The sequence below is a fragment of the Haliotis cracherodii genome, unplaced genomic scaffold, assembly GCF_022045235.1.
Source record: "Haliotis cracherodii isolate W230 unplaced genomic scaffold, xgHalCrac1.p SCAF_4, whole genome shotgun sequence".
Classification (NCBI taxonomy): domain Eukaryota; kingdom Metazoa; phylum Mollusca; class Gastropoda; order Lepetellida; family Haliotidae; genus Haliotis; species Haliotis cracherodii.
The window spans coordinates 67297544-67322470 of NW_027266297.1; the positions used below are offsets into that span (position 1 = coordinate 67297544).

A 24927-nucleotide genomic window follows, 5' to 3' on the forward strand; every position below is an offset into this window, starting at 1 on the left:
TCATTCTCCTCTTGAACCATCTTGTAAATATGTAACTATTACAGATGGTGTAGAATGTGTGGAACGATGCTCAGAAGACTTCCGGTTTGATGTCATCTCAGACTGGCTACTGCTTCATGCAGGGGTAAACAAAGATACAGCTTTGAACGTTTTTGTTGTAAGCATGAGTGAGTGAGGTTTTACGCCGCTTTTAGCAATATTCCAGCAATATCACGGCGGGGGACCCCAGAAATGGGCTTCACACATTGTACCCATGTCAGGAATCAAACCCGGGTCTTCAGCGTGACGAGCTAACGCTTTAACCACTAGGATACCCAACCGCCCCCGTTGTAAGCATGAAGGCAATATCTAATTCACACCCCGGATCTCAGAGAATAGTTTTTTAGATGTTGAATATGGATCCGCTTACATGTCTACAGGAAGCGCTTCGGCAGTAGGACGTTACCTCAGAACAGACGAAAAGATTTTATAGATACGTTCCAGCTATAATTTACAAATTAAGCAATATAAAGCTGACAAATCATGTAAATCTTTGGATAAGCCTTTAAAATATTTGAGAGAAATTAAACCAATTGACACAAAATCAACCACCATGAGTAAAATCTCTCACAATGAATGCCAAAGTTACTTTAAAGATGCTTCCAGACATGTTTGAGAACTTGACATTGATGCTGATGGAGATTATGATGATGACCATACAGATTTTGACATGTATTTTAGGTGTAGCCATTACTGCTGACTAAAGTAGTGATGTCACTTAAACATGGAAAGTCACCCGTTAATATTGTAAAATTTTTCGAAAAACTCTGAGGTTATTATTCCTTTTATTTTTCAAACCATTTGTTAATACATGTATCTCCTCTAAAACAGCTTCCCCAGCACTTGGACAAACTCTCATGTCGTACCTCTGCAAAATGAAGGGGTTTCTAGTATAAAAAAAACCAAACGCTTGGGTCAAAATTCATGAAACGCGAACTGGCAGGTACAAGTTATTCCAGGACTGACTTAATTTTAACCTTGTATCCAATAATTCAAAAACAGGTATGTGCTGGGTGTATTTGCAAAATTTTAAGAATCTTAATAAGTGTCTGTTCGTTTTGTCTGTTTGTTTGTTGTTTGACGCCGGGGACTCGGCAATTTGTGAAGATCCAGGTTAGAATAGGTCTTCAGCAACCCATGCTTGCAGTAAGAGGCAACTAACAGGATCAGGTGGTCAAGTTAGCCGACTTGGTTGATGCATGTCATCATATCCCAAATGCGTAGATCAGTGCTCATGATGTCAATCACTGATTACTGATACTTACAGACCGTCGTCATAAAGCTGGAATATTGGTGAGTGCAGATTTAAACAACAAACAAACCTGGCTCTGGGTCACACAGTAACACAATGAGCACATGGATACACACGGCTCTATGTATAACAAAACGTATTTGAGTTGAGATGATAAGCAGCACAACCACTGCCTGTGAATGTCTGTGTTCTGTGATATCTGTGATCTTATATGACATTTAGTTTGTGTTTATGAAGTAATAACCACCAACAAATCCCAAAGAACCAAGTACAGGACACAGATTTGCACACATATGAACATCGGGAAAAAGCCTAGGAATCGTACTTCATTGTTAATCGTAGTTTAACCGGGTCCTTTGGGGTGACGAACGAATGCTTTAACCAGTAGACTACCCGACCACCCCTCCATGTGGTATGAAAGATGAGATGTGTTAATGTGTTTTAACTTACACTGTTCCTTGTCAAAGATCCTATGCCCCTATCTGATCATGGCATTCTTGAAATTATGTTTTTTTCCCCTGATTCTGTCCCCAAATTTTTTTCACAGAAATGCTTATACAAAATAATTCAGACTGTTGCAAAAAAGGAATTGTTGCAAGAAATAAATTGTTGAAAGATGTTTCATACTTGTTTTTGATTTCGTATAATAGTTTTAACTAAAAGAATATCAGGTTTTGCAGCTTTAGCTGAAGAAATATCCAGCCTACATACAAGATCCCAGTGATGGAGTGTACTGGTATATTGAAATGCAGCAATGCAGCATCTACCAGTGCTGTGTGCACGGAAACCACTTGATGTAATGTTTCATCACTGAGGCATTGGATAGCCTAGTGGATCAAGTGTTTGCTTGTCACAAAAAAAAGACCCTGGATGAAGTGAGTGAGTGAGTGGGGTTTTAAGCCGCTTTTAGCAATATTCCAGCAATATCACGGCGGGGGACACCAGAAATGGGCTTCACACATTGTACCCATGTCGGGAATCAACCCGGGTCTTCGTCGTGACAAGCGAACGCTTTAACCACTAGGCTACCCACTAGACCGCTCCCGGGATGAAGGACTGGCAACCACATGATAATACATTCAGGGATACGGGAATACCAGTCTTTGGTGGGTTTTAGAAAATGGGATGGCCAACCAATGTATTCATTTAGGCCTGGTGGACATGGTGCATGCACATCATTGTTTGTTTGTTGTATGACGCAACACTGCACATTTGCAGCTATGTGGCAGTGGTCTGTAAATAATCAAGTCTGGATCAGACAATCCAGTGATCAACATCATGAGCATCATTCTACGCAAGCGGAATATGATGACATGCAATCAACTTCATCACCCAGCCTGACCACCCAACCCCAACTTTGATTTTGTATTTTGTACAGATGGACAAACAAGCTGATTACTCTCTCTCTCTCTCTCTCTCTCACACACACACACACACACACACACACACACACACACACCTAATAATCACAAAATGATGCTGATTTCAACTTTTATTCCTTAACAATATCAACAATACAGGAGGAAGAAAAGGGACTGATTCGTGTAAATAGTTTCTTAACCAGTTCAATTGACAGTGTCTGGGTACAAGGGGATAATAAGGTGACGTCATGCAGCCTTTGTGCCAACCGTCACGAATGGAATGATAAACAATACCACTTGAATATACAGTCCCCAAACAGCAGTGTGCTGATGAAATGTTCCCCGTCAGGAAGGTAAAAAAACCTCGGACAGACTAAGAGGCAAGCCCACTTCACAAGAAACACTTTGATTCCACTTCAGAATTTCAGGATGGTGGTCAAAATTTGTTCAATTCAAACCTTTAGGTGGGTGTGTTAGCACATGATCGCTGTCACGTTTGGAGGAGGACATCATGTTTGATACGTCTATGTCATGAATCTTAATGCTACTGAGAATGCCAACATACACATCCAATACACACAAAACAAAGCCAATACTCATCCAATATTCAAGAAGCTTCAAGTACAATGCGGCTCCAGATTCATACAAGCCAACACGTGACAAGCTTGCCGACACATGATGTGAGAGATACGTCCCATCACTATGTAGCAAGACAGCACATTGCTTTCACAACACCTTCCATCCCACTACCAGTATACACATCAGGGCTTACAACATTGTATCAATCAGTAAACAAGCACATTTATTGCACATCTGCTACAAGGTGAATCCAGATAGACATTGCTTTGATGAACAATCTGAACACAGTCAACACTTTTAAATCTTAAATATACTCCCCACCAAAAGAAATGTGTACCATAGGAACATAGAGAAGTATGTACGTTGAGAAGAGATGTCTCCAATGTGTACCAATTAACTACAAAACTTAAAATCAGTTAAGTGTTACCACAGTGTCCTTTTTCTTATCACGATATGCTGCACGTGATTTCCAAAACTTTACACACAAAGCCTCCATGAGATGAATGGTGAATCTTGAGTCATGGATCTATGACATCACATGTGATGCGTTCATGAACGTCGGTTCACACGACATACCCTATGTTCGTTTGTGCATCGAACCAGTCATCTCTTGAATATGAGTAGTTCTTCATACATTATCCAACGTATGGTATTCATGTTTCTTTTGTCGGTGAGTATATTAGCATGATATTCATGATGTGCACGAATTGTGCAGACTGATAAAGATGGGTACTTATGACATTCACATCTAACAGATAAAATGACAAGATTTAAAGTTGGAAAATCTATCGCCGGTTTTAAACAGTGATACATATTTAATAATTTTCAAGGGATATACAGACTGAATGTTTGTTAACTGAGGTTGTTGCTACAACAGCTAGCTTTGCTTGACCAACGGCTACAACAGTAATGAGTGAGTGAGTGTGGTTTTCCGCCGCTTTTAGCATTATTCCAGCAATATCACGGCGGGGGACATCAGAAATGGGCTTCACACATTGTACCCATGTCGGGAATCGAACCCAGGTCTTCGGCGTGACGAGCGAACGCTTTAACCACTAGGCTACCCAACCGCCCCCACAACAGTAATGATACCGCAGCCCTATTGACCTAGCCTAGGCGTTGCTACCAACAGAGGACAAGGCATTACACTGCTTACACAGCAGCCCTATGGACCTAGCCTATGCGTTGCTACCCACAGAGGACAAGGCATTACACTGCTTACACAGGAGCCCTATGGACCTAGCCTAGGCGTTGCTACCCACAGAGGACAAGGCATTACACTGCTTACACAGCAGCCCTATGGACCTAGCCTAGGCGTTGCTACCCACAGAGGACAAGGCATTACACTGCTTACACAGCAGCCCTATGGACCTAGCCTAGGCGTTGCTACCCACAGAGGACAAAGCATTACACTGCTTACACAGCAGCTGTATTGACCTAGCCTAGGCGTTGCTACCCAGAGAGGACAAAGCATGAACACTGCTTACACAGCAGCCCTATGGGCCTAGCCTAGGCGTTGCTACCCACAGAGGACAAAGCATGCACACTGCTTACACAGCAGCCCTATGGACCTAGCCTAGGCGTTGCTACCCACAGAGGACAAGGCATTACACTGCTTACACAGCAGCCCTATGGACTTAGCCTAGGCGTTGCTACCCAGAGAGGACAAGGCATTACACTGCTTACACAGCAGCCCTATGGACCTAGCCTAGGCGTTGCTACCCACAGAGGACAAGGCATTACACTGCTTACACAGCAGCCCTATGGACCTAGCCTGGGCGTTGCTACCCACAGAGGACAAGGCATTACACTGCTTACACAGCAGCCCTATGGACCTAGCCTGGGCGTTGCTACCCACAGAGGACAAGGCATTACACTGCTTACACAGCAGCTGTATTGACCTAGCCTAGGCGTTGCTACCCAGAGAGGACAAGGCATTACACTGCTTACACACACCACTGAATCAGTTCTAACCAGACATCGCCAAGCTTTGTTACGTTAATTTCAAACATGATGAAATGCAGTCAAAGCTTTGGCAAAGTTTCCGTGGAAAATGGCTGCAATAAAAGGACATCAGTGAGGAATGCATGTCATTGTGTATGAAGACATGATGAACACAATAAGTACAACAGCTAATTTGGTTGATATGAAAGATTCTTAAAAATTAATTTATGAAGCTCATTTGAGTGAGTGAGTGAGTTGGGTTTAACGCCGCTTTAGACAATATTACAGTTATATCGCGGTGTGTCAGCCAAATGTGGGAGGAAAGCCCGAAGTGATGCAGGTCTCAGATGTTTACCACATCAAGGGTATGGTGCTGACAAACCTAGAAACATAACTGGGGCGAACCGGGATTCGAACCCACAATCACAGGTTTCTGGCGTGCCCAAGGGACGCAACTCTGCACAGAGAATCGCGGCACCTTAGACGACTGGGCCACCCGTGCCCCCAAAGCTCATTTGAAAAGAAAGTATAATAATCTAGCTGGACTTCCTATCATTTCAAAATGTACACCTGAACATCGTGATCTGCCGTATAACACATAAAGCATGGTAAACACATCTATGTAAAACGGCTCTACTGCTTGCATCCAGTATGCACGCCATATGACACGTTACACCAAATAAAAAAAATATTATTATACACAGGATGTTCCTTTACAAATAAAAATGTTCTCGATGTCAAAGACTTTAACAATGGCAATGTTGTCCCGAATTCATGGCAACTACTAAGTGTCATTTGTGACATTGTAATGCTTTAAATATCAACCCTAGCTAGTCTCATTGTGACAAACAATACCTCAACAGATAGAACAAACAGATTTTTTGCATTAACTATTACACCATTAAAACTTGCATAAACCACATTACTTATACTGGTAGACAATCTGCATGAGTTGCAAAATGAAACAATGTACATAATTTAAACTTTACAAACAATCTGTACAGATATCTCCTAAATACAGCGTAAATGCTGATCTCGGACGAGGATGCTGGCCTCCACCTGCACCATCAACCACACACAAAACAAATTCTAAGTAAACTCCAAATTAAAAAAAAATTGCACTCGGATAAGGAAATATTGCAGTCAGTAGAAACACACACACCCCATGGCAGCATGGAACGAAACAGTTTAACCCTCTAACATCACAACAGAAGTCTCAGGATTAAGATGGATTCAAACACTGACAAGTCATTGGTCATTTTGAAAGACCATTTGCTGTTACAAATTCAGACCTTTTATGAGTGAGTGAGTGAGTGAGTATGGTTTTACGCCGCTTTTAGCAATATTTCAGCAATATCACGGCGGGGGACACCAGAAATGGGCTTCACACATTGTACCCATGTCGGGAATCGAACCCGGGTCTTCGGCGTGACGAGCGAACGCTTTAACCACTAGGCTACCCGACCACCCCAGAGCTTTATGAGCACTTAAAAGACTTAACTACTGCTTATGCTGTGCAAAGTAAATGATTTATAGCATGATATATGTGACCAACCATGAGATTAGGGAACTTTTGGGTGATAAAATCACATTTTGACTTATATTTTAAAACTACAGTATCCTAAGACCACAAAAATACAATTCATAACCTTCAATTCATATTTATTACAGAGATACACCCCATCAAACATTTGACAAATTTTCTGCAGTCTCATCTTCAGATATATTTCATGATCAGAGTTTTTAGAAAGAATGTCTGATTATTGAAAGTAGACATGTATGCTGAAATGTTTAGAAATAACGTTCTTATTAAATTACAAACTAACGAGAGAAATATAATATTTTTGTAGTCCGAACACATTTATATGGGAAAAAAATTGGTATAAAACGCCTTTCTTTTTGACATCACAGCCAAATGTAACCCAGCAGCCTGAGGTCCCATTTCTCCTGGCACGTCACAAATATTAATAATAAATGGTAATAATTTTCAAAATGAGTCTTACCAGAAAGTCAATCTCATAAGAGATCAAAACTGTCATATGTGTTTGTATAACATGTTGCGTAGCTGAATAAGCATTATACAATGGTCGAACATAACTGTTACAAGACTCGGGCAGGCACACCAGCATGGAGTGACTGTGATCACCTCCCACACAGGGCTACAGCACGTTATCCCACACTGGACTAGTGCATATCAAACATGACATGGATATGGATGTAATAACCTATTTGATCCTTTCTTGAAAAGAAAACACACAAAAAACTAAACTTTGATCCAACTTGAATAATTTTCAGTTTACAAACACTTGAGTTCATGGTCAGTTTTGATTCACAACCCATGAAACTTGACAATTGACAACAGAGAAGATACTGTTAATATCTCAGCACAGGTCTGGCTTAGCTGTGATGGTACGCTGAGGACAGTAGGTTATGTACATGGAATCTATTGGTAGAAGTTAGTTTCACAAGAGTTGTCTCCCTTGCTATTTACTTGCCCCTGTCGGCAGTAAAGTTGTTTTCAAAAATTCCTGTACATCTACCATTTCCTGCAACAGAAAAGAAGCATGGGCTATATGCAGTTGTTTGTGTGTTCAAGTACTTGCGATCTGAACAATGATTAATGGTTCATTATGAAATTTGTTAATGTAACTTCAGTTGACAGCCATTAACAGTCCAGAGGCTGACTTTCGTCTAAAACTCAAATGTCAGTCAAAATTCCGAAATTAAAATTTAAAATTTCCCAAATTATGCTGTTATAATTATTGTTAGAAGGACTTGTATTTCACTGATAACAGGACTAAAAACAAGGCCGTAGTTGACACTTTTTGGCAGGGGGGGCAAATATTTGTACAAGTATCACTCGTCCCCAACTTGATTCAAATAAAACTGTTTTCTATGAAAAATCTAGCCCCCCCCCCCCCCCGGTGGCTACGGCACTGAAAAAAGCGGAAGCAGCTTTTCTCCTAAATTTTTTATATACCATATATCACCGTCTACAGAGTGACCTGCCCATAAGGTGACAGCCCTGTAAAAGCCTGAGGGTAACACAAGACGGGTAAACCTTGCTTCCTACCTGAGAACAGGAGCTGTGTCCCATGGGGTATGTTTTAAACATGAGTTGAGGGTTGACTATTTTGATGAGATCTCGCGTGGCCTCCCCCCATGTCAAGGCCACCAATGGGTCCTGGGTACCGTGACATTGCAGAATTGGGAATGGTGCTGGCCTCTCAGGTTTCTCCATCTAAAACAAAGATTTATGTATCACGTACAATTCAGACCCGTGAAGATCCGGGTTAGAATAGGTATTCAGCAACCCATGCTTGCCGTAAAAGGCGACTATGCTTATCATAAGAGGTGACTAAAGGAATTGAGTGGTGAGGCTCGCTGACTTGGTTGATGCATGTCATTGTATCCCAATAGCATGGATTAATGCTCATGATGTCAATCACTGGATTGTCTGTCCAGACTTGATTATTTACAGACTGCCGTCATATAGCTGGAATATTGCTGAGTGCAGCGTTAAAAAACAAACAAACAAACAGTTACAATTCATTATTATGGAAATGTATTTTTTTATATATTTCATACAAGGGCAAACATATCGGGGTTCATAAAAATCATATGCTTTGATGTGAGGATCGCTCATCATCCCTGATTCCCTTCCTAGTCGATCTCAGAAACTTGACCACGATCGCCTCTGGGAGAAAATATATTATTTTCACTGACTTTTGCTATCACCACAGCATTTTTGTATATGATACTGACCACTGTCATCAAATTATTTATTGCCATTGAATATTATACCACTACTCTATTGAATACTGCCATTGTAATTGCTGTGCAGAAGTTTGTAATGATTTGTAAACCTAGTGAATTTTCTAATACAATTGTTGATTGTATATCTCTTGTTGGGTGTTTGTTGGTTTCACACTAAGTTCTTTTACGTACAGATTCCTGGGTTAACATATTGTTTCAATTTGAGAATGGACACGTAATGAGTGATACACAGTCTGAACACAACTACACGTATTCCTGAAGAAGGTATGGGCCTAAGCAGACCCTGATGCACATACCAGCTTCATGAACTTTTTATGCAGAGGCATCCAAGTGCTGAGGGCCAGGACGCCCCCTAGTGGCTTGCCGAGGTTGAATGCGGTGTTGAGAGCCACTGCGCCTCCTTGAGAAAAGCCCCCGATCACGATCTGATTGGACGGGATACCTGCCTTCTCCTCCTCCTCAATTAGAGACTTAACTGGGAAACAAATTAATGAATGTTTACAAAATATCAATAAACATATAAATATCAGAAATATTAACTTACAATTTACTCAATACGGGATGACATAAGCTGCTGAAAATGTCACAAAATGACAGGTGATTTCTTTTCCAACAATGTGACATGGTAGGTCCAAGTCTTTATCTACATCTTTAAAATGATCTCTATATCACCCACTGACATCAGGTATATGATGTATATATATATATCACTCACTGACATCAGGTGTATCGCGTATATATCACTCACTGACATCAGGTATATCACGTATATATCACTCACTGACATCAGGTATATGTTGTATATATAACTCACTGACATCAGGTATATGATGTATATATCACTCACTGACATCAGGCATATGATGTATATATAACTCACTGACATCAGGTGTATCATGTATATATCACTCACTGACATCAGGTGTATCGCGTATATATCACTCACTGACATCAGGTGTATCACGTATATATCACTCACTGGCATCAGGTATATCATCTATATATCACTCACTGACATCAGGTATATAATGTAAATATCACTCACTGACATCAGGTATATGATGTATATATCACTCACTGACATCAGGTATATGATGTACATATCACTCACTGACATCAGGTATATGATGTTTATATCACTCACTGACATCAGGTATATGATGTATTTATCACTCAGTGACATCAGGAATATGATGTATTTATCACCCACTGACATCAGGTATATCATGTATATATCACTCACTGACATCCGGTATATTATGTATATATCACCCACTCACATCAGGTATATCATGAATATATATCACTTATTGACATCAGGTATATCACGTATATATCACTCACTGGCATCAGGTATATGTTGTTTATATCACTCACTGATATCAGGTATATGATGTGTATATCACTCACTGACATCAGGTATATGACATATATATCACTCACTGATATCAGGTATATGACGCATATATCACTCACTGACATCAGGTATATGATGTATATATCACTCACTGACATCAGGTATATCATGTATATATCACTCACTGACATCAAGCATATCATGTAAATATCACTCACTGACATCAGGTATATGATGTATATATCACTCACTGATATCAAATATATCATGTATATATCACTCACTGATATCAAATATATCATGTATATATCACTCACTGATATCAAATATATAATGTATATATCACTCACTGACATCAAATATATCATGTATATATTACTCACTGATATTACTGGCTTTCTTAATGCCTTCCTCATCTTCTGCACTGTCAGCTGAGAGACCATATATATCAAACCTAAAGCAGAATAAACACTGTGTTAAGCCAGGAAATCACAGATTACTGAAGTCAATAGATTACTGAAGTAGAGGATCAGAATTGCATTTGTATGCTACTGAAGCCATTCCCATAGAGACTGGTTCCTGGTAATATTTGAGTTTGTTCTGATGAATGATGGTTCATGTTTATTTTTGTCACCATTGATTCATATTCCCTTTTCCGAGCAGCCACTCCGATTTTCTCATTTACTTTATGCCTGATATTTTCACACGGATATTCTAAGTTTGGAATTTGATTCCAATAAAAAAAGAGCAAAAAAAAGAAAAAGAAAGATAAACCCAACACGTGTATGTGTATGTGTGGCTGCTTGTACTAGTCCGGACTCATGCCGTTTTATAGTGCTAGCTCACTGAGATACCATGCCGCAATTTAACATGAATACCCCACTCAGACACAGTATACGGACTCCGAGCTGACCAGTCCTTGTTTTAGCCCCTTAATGCCGAGCGCCAGACAGGGTAACAACAAGTACAATCTTTTAATGTCTTTTTGTATGACGCGGCCTGGGATCGAACCCCAGACCTTCCGCTCTCCGGGCAGATGCTCTACCACTAGACCACGGAGGCGGTCCCCCGAGTCAATTGAAGTCACGTGACATAGCACAAGGTAACCTCAGCTCAATCAACAACTGTTTTTATCAATTTTGAATTTGTTTAAGTTCATTTATTATGTCACATAACATGTTGGTAAGATAAATTTGTGGATGCTTAAAACCCCATGAACCCCTCATGATCCTGCCACAATTTACAATGACGAATGATCTTAACTTTCTGCTGCAGTCAGCAGTCTTCGGGCCATACCATGGTAGCCTGCATATAACTTGGTCAAGAAAACCAGTGGTTGATATCATGAGCACACAGTCAGGTATGATGACACATTATCATCCAGGCCACACCTGATCCTCATTTAAGTCATCTCTTACAACAAGAATGAGATACAGGTAATCTATTGCTCAATGGTACCTGCATCACTCCTCACTCATGAAGTCAAGCTTAAACCTACCATGATGTCATAGGGAAACCTCCATTTAAAGATACAGGTGCTATAGCTCTGAAACAAACACAAGTCATGAGTACATCATCCACATATCTTCAGGTTGCAGTGCCATAGCACAGTAGACATCACTCATTCAGTGATTTTCTTCGAGACAAATGACATAAGGATTTAAAAACGTTCTTCAACATCATCCCAGATTTAAGGAAAAAAAATTACAAGGTTTTGAATGCCAATCAGTTAATTTCAAGAAAATAAACTCATCTTTAATCCTGTAAAAATTAACTTTCATACTTCTCATCTCATAGCAATCTGACATTTTCCACGAAAAACACTTTGGTGAAACCCATGAGCAGGGGTAGGGTGCTGACAAACTACCTATCAAAACAAGGGCACAATAGATCCTGGCACAACAAAGGGACGTAACTCTGCATGGCAACTAAGACTACTCTTCTATCATACTGTCAGATATCCAACATTGGATTTCTTTAACAATTCATGATGTGAATCAATCCAAAGTCTTTCCGAACTCTAACAAAGGAGTTTCCTTAAACAAGACGACGATGACGAGGCACAATTAGTGTTATTGATGCACTTCAACCACAACATATTTGCTTTGCCAATTAAGCTGTCAGTGTGCCTCCATGGGGGAAGCCATTGATCAATATTACATAATAATCACTACCCCTCAGCACGATCAATAACAGCAGTGCAGCATACGTGCACCGCATACAGACAGAGGGACGGGGCTACCGACATTTCATGCTAATCATCAGCCTTTTTTAAATTTCTACATAATGAAATCACTTTTCACAAAATATTTCAGTGTTCCCATCTGAACACAGCCATTGTCAAAATGTGTTCCATTATCAATGCAAATAACAGTCGACAAAAAGGAATAATCAGCATTTCTGATGGTTTCAGTTCAATCAAATAATGAACTTGTCACTTACGTCCCGTACAGCGACGCCCACCTGATGACACATCTCTCTACATCAATGCTTGATGGTGGTTTATATTACATTATCTGAAGCATGCTGACTTAAATAACCAGCTCCGGACAGACAAATGATACAGTGCCAGCACAAATGCACATCATTATCGAGGATGCCAAGCTTTTCCCCAATTAAGATTAATTTCCTCAATCATTTCATCTTAATGATGTTTATGTTTCAAAATAGTGAGCACAACCTTGAGAATCATTGCAATAATGCTGATAAATGGCTGATGAAAGAATCACAGCATTATTGAGGGAAAATTCCAAATTCTGAACCTGAATGTTCACAGTTTGGGATGCTAAGAACAAAGTGATTGACTGTGTAAGTGTTTGACACCACACTCAGCAATAATCCAGCTCTTTTATGGCAGACTTCACTTAACAAGACTTATCCTGTCTGGACCCCGCACTCAGCGATATTCCAGCTCTTTTATGGCAGACTTCACTTAACAAGACTTATCCTGTCTGGACCAGGAAAACCAGTAGATAACAGCAGCACAAGTAAGGATCCTCTGGGTGTTATGACCATTACAATCCCCCAATCATGCACCACCCTAACCTCATGTTAGACTGCGCTGAGGACAAGGATGGGTTCTGGGAACAACTGACAGAGAAGTTTACAGAGAAATTTACAACATCAGTACTTACGCTGTCGGGCATATACATTTGATGTTGGGAAGTTTTAGCATGCGGAAATTCTCTGCCCAGCTATTTCTGAAATGATGAAATGATAAAATGATTAGAGAATAAACAACTAGCTACAAAGAATTACAGATTATTTGTCCCGAGTGAATGACAGTGTTAATCCCAAAGCCTTGATTAATTTGAGACAGATAATCCAAAATTCCAAGGTTATTTCATTTATTACTCCTTGACATTTTAAGAGAGACAATGAAGAAAAGTCGCATGAAATGTCTACACTAAAGGAGAAGTAGGTTATTGTTCAGCTGAGGTAAGGTAAGGTGATATGGGGTTTAGCGTCGCGTCCAATATTATTGCACTTATATAGCAACATGCATGCATGTGTGTCTGTGGCTGCTTGTACTAGTCTGACTGATATAGAAGATTTAACGTGCGCTTTCCGACTGTAGCGTATTTCGCACACTAGTCAGGACTGATGCCGATTTATAGTGCTAGCACACTGAGATACCAAGCCACAGTTCAACATGAATAACCCACTCAGACACAGTATACTGACTCTGAGCCAACCAGTCCTTGTTTTAGCCCCTTAATGCCGAGCAAACAGGGTAACAACAAGTACCATCTTTTAACGTCTTTTGGATTGAACCCCAGACCTTCTGCTCTCCGAGCGGACACTCTACCACTAGACCACTGACATAATGTCATCAATTTGTGACATTATGAGTGAGTGAGTGTCAGTGAGTTGGGTTTAATGCCGCTTTCAACAGTATTCCAGTTATATCACCGCCTGTCAGCTTGATGTGGGAGGAAAGCCCAAAGTGATGCAGGTCTTAGACGTTTACCACTTTGGTGAAACCCATGAGCATGGGTATGGCGCTGACAAACCTATGAACATTATCGCAGCAAACCATGATCGATCCCACAATCATAGGTTTAGGACGTGCCCAAGGAATGCACAGCGAATGGCAGCGCCTCAGGCAACTGGGCCACCCAGTTGTTTCTCAACAATGAAGCACTGTGATGTCACATGACTTCAACTGACCAATCAGCATTGAGAATATGTGAGCGTTATTGCACAGGGTTATCTACCCTCATGGGAAATAGTGTTATGTCATCAGGCTCCATTAATATTGTCAGGAGGTATGTGTAATATCTGAATTCATTATGCAAGTGAACAATTTCCTAGACTCATCACTAGCGATATCAGTGTGCATGTGATAATACAGATGTTGACGACTTTGACACTAGCAGCCGATGAGGCTGAAATAAGAATAGTTTATGTCTCCTGCATCAACTCCATCTTACTCCCACATGAGGTCATTTCACTTCTACTTCAAGATAAAGTATCTCATCTTTGACATTTGGAATCATACAAAAATGAAAGGTCACTTTACCCAACCAAGGTATTTCTTCAGAATAAATTGGTTTGAGTTTAGCATTTTTACACCCTTACATGTATTGGTATATCCAATATAGAATGACACTATATGTTAGTTTGTTGTTTAACCCCACACTCAGCAATAATCCAGCTACATGACAGTGGCCTGTAAATTTATTGAGTCAGAACCAGACAATCCAGTGATTGACATCATGAGCATCGATCTTGTTTGTGTTTGTTGCTTAATGCCACACTCAGAAATATTCTAGCTATATGACGGCGGTCTGTAAATAACCGTGACATGGGCTTGACAATCCAGTGATTGACATCATGAGCATCGATCTTGTTTGTGTTTGTTGCTTAATGCCACACTCAGAAATATTCTAGCTATATGACGGGGGTCTGTAAATAACTGTGACATGGGCCTGACAATCCAGTGATTGATATCATGAGCATCGATCCACGCAATTGGAAGATGATGACATGATATCAACTGAGTAATTGAAACTGATCACCAGATCCTCTTAGTTGTCTCTTACGAACAACTAAGAAACAACTCATATTATTCATCGATCAATATTGGACTGCCTCCGTGGTCTAGTGGAAGAGTGTCCGCCCGGAGAGCGGAAGGTCCAGGGTTTGATCCCCGGCTGTGTCATACCAATAGACGTTAAAAGATGGTACTTGTTGTTACCCTGTCTGGCGCTCGGCATTAAGGGGCTAAAACAAGAACTGGTCGGCTCGGAGTCTGTGTCTGAGTGGGGTATTCATGTTAAACTGTGGCATGGTATCTCAGTGAGCTAGCACTATAAATCGGCATTAGTCAGGACTAGTACAAGCAACCACACAAACACACAGTCACACACGTATGTGCACGTCGCTATATAAGTGCAATAATCTTGGACGCGACGTTAAACCCCATTTCACCTCACCTCACCTCGAACAATATTGTAAAGATTGCAGTGACACTAAGGACACAGAAAGAACATGATGATTAACACTAGAATAAAACTGTAGTGAGTGAATGAGTGAGAGAGTTCGGTTTAACGCCACATTAAACAGTATTCCAGTTATATCACAGCATGTCAGCTTAACGTGGGAGGAAAGCCCAAAGAGATGCAGGTCTCAGACATTTACCACTTCGGTGAAACCTACCAGCACGGGTATGGTGCTGACAAACCTAGAACAATAATGGGGACGAACCGGGATTCGAACCCACAATCATAGGTTTCTGGCGTGCCCAAGGGACGCAACTCTGCACAACGAATCGTGGCACCTTAGACGATTGGGCCAACCGTGCCCCTGCTCCGGAAACGAATGAGACTAAGTACAAATTGTTTCAATGGGTACCGAGAAACCAAAAATCCATAAATAGCAAAGGCACCACTTCAGGATCTGTTTAATATATGTGCCAAATTTTTTTAAAATATATTGAGCGTTTTTCAACCGACAGATGAAATGACGGACAGATGGACGAGGCATCAACTATATCCCCCCGCATTATATGCCAAGGGGGATCTCATAATGTTTGTTATCAATAACTAACTGAATACAAATATGTGTACTGAACTGAATGGAGACCATATATAACATTAATCTTTATCAGCGATTGCAATTAATAACACTGAAGCATCTAAATACATGTATGATAACACTCCCTTCTCCATAATCTTAACACAAGGTCTAATTATTTATCTAAATAGTAATGAGGAAAAACTCACCCAGTATCGCCTAGACCATGTAGAAATATTAGCTGAAATCGAAAGAAAAACATTATATTTACTACATAAGCAACAATAACTTATGACAATGTCATATGAAACAGGAATTTAACTAGGATTCCAAATGCCTTGTGCAGCAGACTGGGGAAAAAATAAATTGCAATATTTTTCAAAGTTATATTTTCTTTTGTTCTTAATTTCATAAAATTTCAGGAATTAGGAATTTTTAATTCAAATTGGGAATTTTTACTGTCCTTTGATGCAGACTTGGGGACGAATATCGGTCTCTGAGCAAGTCTAGATAAATCCCTGTGAACCAATGCTAAATGTACTGTTGCAGAAATAAACGTGACAAACAAATGGAAAATGATGAACAAATGATTCAATGAACATGCCCTGCACAGTACAGTACACAAAATATCAGTTATCAGTCTCGATGAAAAGGAAGGGGCAGATTTTTGGAAATAGCAACCGATGACTATCGAGCCATGGCAAAATGACATTCCCCAAGTTTGAAGACGGATCAAAATTATTATTCTAGTTGGCACACTTTCCAACTGGAACACCTAAACCTCTTTATGAATGCCTTGTTGATAATTTGAAGAAACAAAACTTTTCTATCCATGGAATATCGTACAGACGATGGCAGTCAAGGCACCATCACACAAGCCTAAGGTCAACAGGTCATCAGTTAATTCTTTACAAACAAAAAGCATTTACATGTGACATTTGAAAAATATTCAACAAATAGTTGGACATTTCCTTTGACATGCCTGAAAACATTCCAAATTAGGCAAAAAAATGACGAAGTATTATCTGACTGTTTTACTAATAGTGCAAGGTGGCCATGAAAGGAAGCCATTGTTTGGCATCCTAAAAAATTGCAATTTGCTTGCACTTTGATGAGACTGAACAACAAAAATGAAGCCAAACTGCCACAAGATAACACAATGATTGGCAGAGAGCAGTGAGAGAATGGTTCCTGCAGTGAAGTCAGGAACACTGAGGAACCAGCTGATAATTGAACAACTCTGCCAGCAACCACGAATGTGCTGACGTGCAGGCGTGCAATTCCTGGACAACCAATGTCATCCAACCTCCATTACCAGCTGCAGATCAGCAAGCATAAGTAACACACATTCAAATTCTTCTCATTTCACAAAAACTATCAAAAAGTTTTCTTTGAAGCACCATCATCAGCGTGGGGAAGCAAGGTCATGGGAATGTCATTGACATGGTCAACAAGATGATGGCGGTTTTGTGTTCCGCAGAAAGGAGACAATTTTGTTGTTCCGAACTTGTTCAAATTGGCGCCAGAAGGTATGCTATTAACAGACTGCCTGAGGAACTGAGCAGCAATCTTCAGCTGCACCACCACAGATGTGGTTAGTCACTGATGGCATCAAAATTGACTTCATCATTGCTAATGGCAATGTGCTTCTATTCCATTAATACCGCTGTTAACAAGAACAAAAACAATCAGGGTACACATGGGACAACATGGAGGGAACACCAGTACGAAACCTGCCCAGAATATCACAAATTTCACTGGCACTGGCACCAAACACATTTTTACTTGAGATTGATACTAAAACAGGACATAAATTGAAGCCTCAAAAGTGACTGTCAGCAGGGTTGATGATAGGGGTGTCACAATAAATTGAAATATCGATATATTGCTATTGGTAAGCACTTAAAGTCAATAAATCGATTGTTAAATCAGTTTCCGATCAATAGCATCGATTTGAGTTAGGAATATCGATTGTTTCGATTGTATTTACCTTATCATGTGATCGGGTCACCAAAACATGCTCGCGAATGCAGCTGAGTGAGGATTAGAGTTAACTACCCTTGATGCTTAGCAACTGGTCTTTCTTGAAGTAAAATAGCGGAGGGTGACAGTCAAGTGGAGTTTGTGACAAACTTGGGTTGAAAATCAAGTGTTTGGAAGTCTTTTGGCTATGTTAAAGAAAATAACAAGCTTGACAAGAAACGTGTTGGATGACAAAAGTCCATCTTAAATGATACACTGAAAACTATCGATATTTATCGCAAGAGTTCCTTGCAATAACAATAGTTAGCACAGTAGTTTCTTTCAATATCAATAGTTATCACAATAGTGATTTCCAGACCAATAGTCACCCCTAGTTGATGAGCATATCTTACTGGCTGGTACCAACAAACCAAGAATCTGGGATTCAAACTTGTGAATCCTGGCCTTGCAATGGTGTTTGTTTAATGCTGCATTCAGCAATATTAATGCAATGAGTATGAGACTATTACATCTGGCATGGATGGCCCTGTCATTTGGGCCGCCACAATTGGTTTCGCAGGGCTGCGTCCCTTGGCACGTCAGAAACCTATGATTGTGGGTTCGAATCCCACTTTGCCCCAATTATGTTTCTGGGTTTGTCAACACCATACCCATGCTCATGGGTTTCACTAAAGTGGTAAACATCTGAGACCTGCATCACTTCAGGCTTTCCTCCCACATTAAGCTGACACGCTGTGATATAACTGTAATACTGTAAAACGGTGTTAAACCCAACTCACTCCTATATCTGGCAGATCAAGTGTGGTTTCTTCACTGGAATAAAGTTGGTTCCAACAGCCAAATATTAAGATGTATGCGCGTCTCTAATTACACAGTGACATAAGATCACTTTCACACTTAGCATAGAGTCTTATTTTGCAAATAACCGGTTTGGAAATCAAATTGGATTTCTTTGAAACTTCAGAATATCTTTATCGATTGTATTAAGAAAACTGACCAAGAAATTCTGATCACTCTTGTTTTCTGTGAGATTCTAATTAAGCAGTACATAATTTTTTCAGTGGCTTCTATGTTTCCAAAACACTATAGGACCAAAAGCTATTGTGACTACTTCCCATTCCCCCCCCCAACAATGCAATGCACCCATGTATTGTTTCGTCCTGCATTTATAACAAGCATTGGCTGCCAAGGCCGTTGTGACGACCTGATTCAGATTTCAACCACCTGCATTTATATAAGTGCATCGCACAAAACTTCAATATTTCTTGTATAATATGTGCTACAGCGGTCCGTCCATCTACACAGCACACTGCTTCAATATCAGACAAGGGCAGGGTTCACTTTGAAAGTAACCCATGCATGTGTCACCACTCACCAGTAACGTGAAATATGTTGAATTCTCTCTCAGCTTTTACCATCAAAGTTACTTCTCCGATATTTATTTATAAATGATTGATATTTAGTAAACGATTATCGATCTCTATGATCTATATTGCTTGCCAGCCCTACTCTGTTAAAAAGGTATCCCCAGGGATAGGCTATCCCCTAGAACTTAAGGCTCTGTAGAGGTGTCCTTAAAATGAGTGGTGTCCTTAAAATGAGTGAGTGAGTGAGTGAGTGAGTGAGTGAGTGAGTATGGTTTAATGTTAGTTTCAGTAAAGTTCCAGCTATATCACACCCAGGGACATGAAGCATGGATTTCACACTGGGGAAATCAGACCTGCTGGTACACTGTGATATCATGATATCAAGGCACACCTGACTATTCATGTCTGCACCACCAAAATAACTTCTACATTGATTAAGTATTTCTGTTTCAGCATACTGACTTGTTGTGACACAATGATTAACAACTCCTTGCAGCAATTCACAGTGCAGAGTTGCATCCCCTAGCATTGCCTGGATCTGCTGATCATTGGTTTGATACTGTGGAAACACTTCATTCTGCTTTCATTAAGGTTTTATCCAACATTAAGCTGACAGGCCCTCACATAGCTGAATTGCTGTTAATGAAGTGTAGCTGAACTAAACACACCTATAATTATATTCTTATCTCCGTCCCTACATAACGCTACCACTTCACCCCCAACATCACTGTACCACTTCACCAACATAACTGTACCACTTCACCCAACATAACTGTACCACTTCACCAACATAACTGTACCACTTCACCAACATAACTGTACCACTTCACCCCAACATAACTGTACCACTTCACCAACATAACTGTACCACTTCACTCACCCCAACATAACTGTACCACTTCACCAACATAACTGTACCACTTCACCAACATAACTGTACCACTTCACCAACATAACTGTACCACTTCACTCACCCCAACATAACTGTACCACTTCACCAACATAACTGTACCACTTCACCAACATAACTGTACCACTTCACCAACATAACAACATTGCTTCATCCCTACATACTGGTAACAATATCAGTTCCTGGAAATCTACAGTGCCTGATGATGATAACTGCGACTAATCCTGCAAGACACGGATGTTGTTCCACAGCCCACAATAGCTCCGTGTAAATGTCAGGTAGTGTGGGGGGCTGATTTCACGTCTAGTGGTAAACACAACAGTGATGGAGATGCTGTCAAACAGTAAGTTAACATTTTTAATATTAGATTCAGAAACTTACTTGTATGATTTATTGTAAGATCATTTAAATGATCTAATCTAATTTTCTTGCAATTTGAATAAAAATAATTTAGGGCAATCCCCTTCTCCCCATATCAGCTGAGGTCACATGACATATGTCAGTAGTTTGCCTGTTCAACCACCATCTTGTGACTGGAGTCCCACCTCATGCTTATTGTTGTCCAGCAGTGTTCAAGGTTGATAAGTTTCCACCATGTTCCTACATCTAAGTGCTCAGTCATGGCCAGTATTGCTCATCGCGAGCTGAAAACATGTTACAAACAGGAAACTCTATTTTTACAACACAAACTTCAATTACTTTGAGTTATTTTAAGCAATATCTGCTGAACAGTCAAATTTTGCTTGTAAACAGGATCTTGAAGTTCACCATCAAGCAGACTGTGAATCGGAAACTGCTGATGAAAGAACCAGGGGCCCTGTAACCTCTCTGTGTAAACAGGTCCTGCAAAGCACTGGGCAATTCCCGTTCTCGGATACGACAAACACACAAACTTATTTAACACCTCATAACACATCGCTTGATAATATCCTGAAAATTCTCCTTCAATCAAATAAGCTGAATGTGGAGCTGAGGCTTATTACAGTTGATTCTGTTAACCCCACAGAAAGTATTGGGCATCTCACACTCTCCTGAAGTCGTCTGCATCATTTTGACAGGACCATTCACAAAATCCTTTTTTTTAACACCCATCAGTCTGCAATGTTAGCCACTAGTCCAAAGACGAGTCACACTTCTTCGGGTGTTGTATATAGCAGTAACACCTGTGTATTCTAGTCCATATACTAAAATCTGCTGAAAGTAAGGCCAAAATACAAAATATTGTGTTCTGACCAGCAGGCTTATCATTACTCTGGCGAGTGCCGAGTTTTTATCTGTGATTGCATGTTTGAGCTCATTTCAATCTTTAGGAGATGTGGACTGCAATGACATATTCTGTCTTTACTTTAAAATGAAGAATCTACAGCTGCTTCGATCCAGCCAAACTGTTTACAACACGGACCTTGTCAATGCATTTTGTTAATGTGTATGTTTGATGGGTGATTATTAGGTCCAGTGTTTCCACAATATTCTTCAGTGTGCACTCTGACAGAGCTTGTGAAGGCCAGTGTAACATCAGACCTTGAAGAATGAGTGAATGAGTTGGGTTTAACACCGCTTTTAACAGTATTCCAGTTATATCACGGAGTGTCAGCTTAATGTGAGAGGAAAGCCCCAAATGATGCAGGTCTCAGACGTTCACCACTTTGGTGAAACCCAGAAGCATGGGTATGGTGCTGACAAACCTAGAAAAATAATCTGAGCGAACCAGATTCTGGCATGCCCAAGGGACGCAACTCTGCACAGCAAATTGCAGGGCCTTACGACGCCTTAGGTACCCATGCCCCCCACCCCCCAAACCTTACAGATTTCTGTAGGAAGGATTCATGGCTATGGTTTGGCAACCGGAGGTTGCACAGTAAGAATGAAGCAGGCGTACTACAACAGCTACTGCCCGGTGGCGTGATCTATACTTTTGAGTGTTCTGCAAGGTAGCCAACATTGTCAGTTCAAACACAGAGGAGAAAAGAAACAAAGGTTAAGTATTGATTTGTGGTACTTATGCTAAATTTTGTTTCATTCATTTTGTTTATCAAAGCTATCAATAATGCTAACTATTGATGTATGAATGTCATATACATTCACAATGGCAATGCAAGGAGAGTTCAATGAATCAGTATACCCATTTGTTAAACAATCCCAATGATGACTTAAGTGAACACAATAACTTAATGTAATACAGTTTTCCTAATTAATTTATTACGGTCATGATAAAAGAAAGATCAGATGGATAAACAGAATAACAGAGCAAGCCAAAGCAAATTCCAGGAACAATGACAATATTATTGATGAAGACCATATTTACCAGGTTAGTGTAAGTTGATTACGTGTGCATGGCGCCGCCGTTGGCACCATGGTCAATACGAAGTAGACAGTAATCTGTACATGTTGACGGTGTATTACATTAGAGGATGGAGCCTCCACTTTCTCAGGCAGGTGGGTGTCCCAGGTGACTTTCATTCTGGAAACAGATCGGTGCCACTGAAACAATGGCTGGACCAATAGGAATATTTGCTGGACAACCAGGGATCGGTGCCACTGAAACAATGGCTGGACCAATAGGAATATTTGCTGGACAACCAGGGATCGGTGCCACTGAAACAGTGGCTGGACCAATAGGAATATTTGCTGGACAACCAGGGATCGGTGCCACTGAAACAATGGCTGGACCAATAGGAATATTTGCTGGACATCCAGGGGATCGGTGCCACCTAAACAATGGCTGGACCAATAGGAATATTTGCTGGACATCCAGGGGATCGGTGCCACCTAAACAATGGCTGGACCAATAGGAATATCTGCTGGACATCCAGGGGATTGGTGCCACTGAAACAATAGCTAGACCAATAGGAATATTTGCTGGACATCCAGGGGATCGGTGCCACTGAAACAATGGCTGGACCAATAGGAATATTTGCTGGACAACCAGGGGATCGGTGCCACTGAAACAATGGCTGGACCAATAGGAATATTTGCTGGACAACCAGGGGATCGGTGCCACTGAAACAATGGCTGCACCAATAGGAATATTTGCTGGACATCCAGGGGATCAGTGCCACCTAAACAATGGCTGGACCAATAGGAATATTTGCTGGACAACCAGGGGATCGGTGCCACTGAAACAATGGCTGGACCAATAGGAATATTTGCTGGACATCCAGGGGATCGGTGCCACTGAAACAATGGCTGGACCAATAGGAATATTTGCTGGACATCCAGGGGATCGGTGCCACTGAAACAATGGCTGGACCAATAGGAATATTTGCTGGACATCCAGGGGATCGGTGCCACTGAAACAATGGCTGGACCAATAGGAATATTTGCTGGACATCCAGGGGATCGGTGCCACTGAAACAGTGGCTGGACCAATAGGAATATTTGCTGGACATCCAGGGGATCGGTGCCACTGAAACAGTGGCTAGACCAATAGGAATATTTGCTGGACATCCAGGGGATCGGTGCCACTGAAACAATGGCTGGACCAATAGGAATATTTGCTGGACAACCAGGGGATCGGTGCCACTGAAACAGTGGCTAGACCAATAGGAATATTTGCTGGACATCCAGGGGATCGGTGCCACTGAAACAGTGGCTAGACCAATAGGAATATTTGCTGGACATCCAGGGGATCGGTGCCACCTAAACAATGGCTGGACCAATAGGAATATTTGCTGGACATCCAGGGGATCGGTGCCACCTAAACAATGGCTGGACCAATAGGAATATTTGCTGGACATCCAGGGGATCGGTGCCACTGAAACAATGGCTGGACCAATAGGAATATTTGCTGGACATCCAGGGGATCGGTGCCACTGAAACAATGGCTGCACCAATAGGAATATTTGCTGGACATCCAGGGGATCGGTGCCACCTAAACAATGGCTGGACCAATAGGAATATTTGCTGGACATCCAGGGGATCGGTGCCACTGAAACAATGGCTGGACCAATAGGAATATTTGCTGGACATCCAGGGGATCGGTGCCACTGAAACAATGGCTGCACCAATAGGAATATTTGCTGGACAGCCAGGGGATCAGTCTCATGATGCCAATCACTGGATTATTTACAGACCGTTGTCATGTAGCTGGAATATTGCTGAGTGCGGCGTTAAACAACAAACAAACAAACAATGTAGTCCTGCGCCATGACTGTGAAATTAATATCTATAGAGAGGTATGTTTTCTACTAAACACCTTGGCAAGTCTAGATCAAACTAAACCAAGTCTAGTTTCCTTGATTCCAAGAAGAAAAGAATTACAATAATTTTAAAACAATGTTTTAATAAGTTAAGTGTTAGTCCAAGTTCAGAGCTTTGGGTGGGTTTTCTGACTCTAAATC

The 24927-nt window shown here is 40.8% G+C and overlaps 1 protein-coding gene across 1 annotated transcript in view; it reads right to left on the bottom strand.

Moving 5' to 3' along the window:
- Positions 1–4782: 4782 nt before the first annotated feature.
- Positions 4783–24927, bottom strand: part of LOC139479664 (acyl-protein thioesterase 1-like) — a 41531-nt gene continuing 21386 nt past the window's right edge. Inside the window, exons 2-8 of the mRNA XM_071262504.1 lie at positions 16537–16568; positions 13444–13509; positions 11808–11855; positions 10693–10763; positions 9249–9427; positions 8249–8416; positions 4783–7721 (exon numbers count right to left, since the gene is read on the bottom strand). Coding sequence (XP_071118605.1) covers positions 7659–7721; positions 8249–8416; positions 9249–9427; positions 10693–10763; positions 11808–11855; positions 13444–13509; positions 16537–16568 — 627 coding nt within the window. The 3' untranslated portion in view covers positions 4783–7658. The remainder of the gene's footprint in view (positions 7722–8248; positions 8417–9248; positions 9428–10692; positions 10764–11807; positions 11856–13443; positions 13510–16536; positions 16569–24927) is intronic.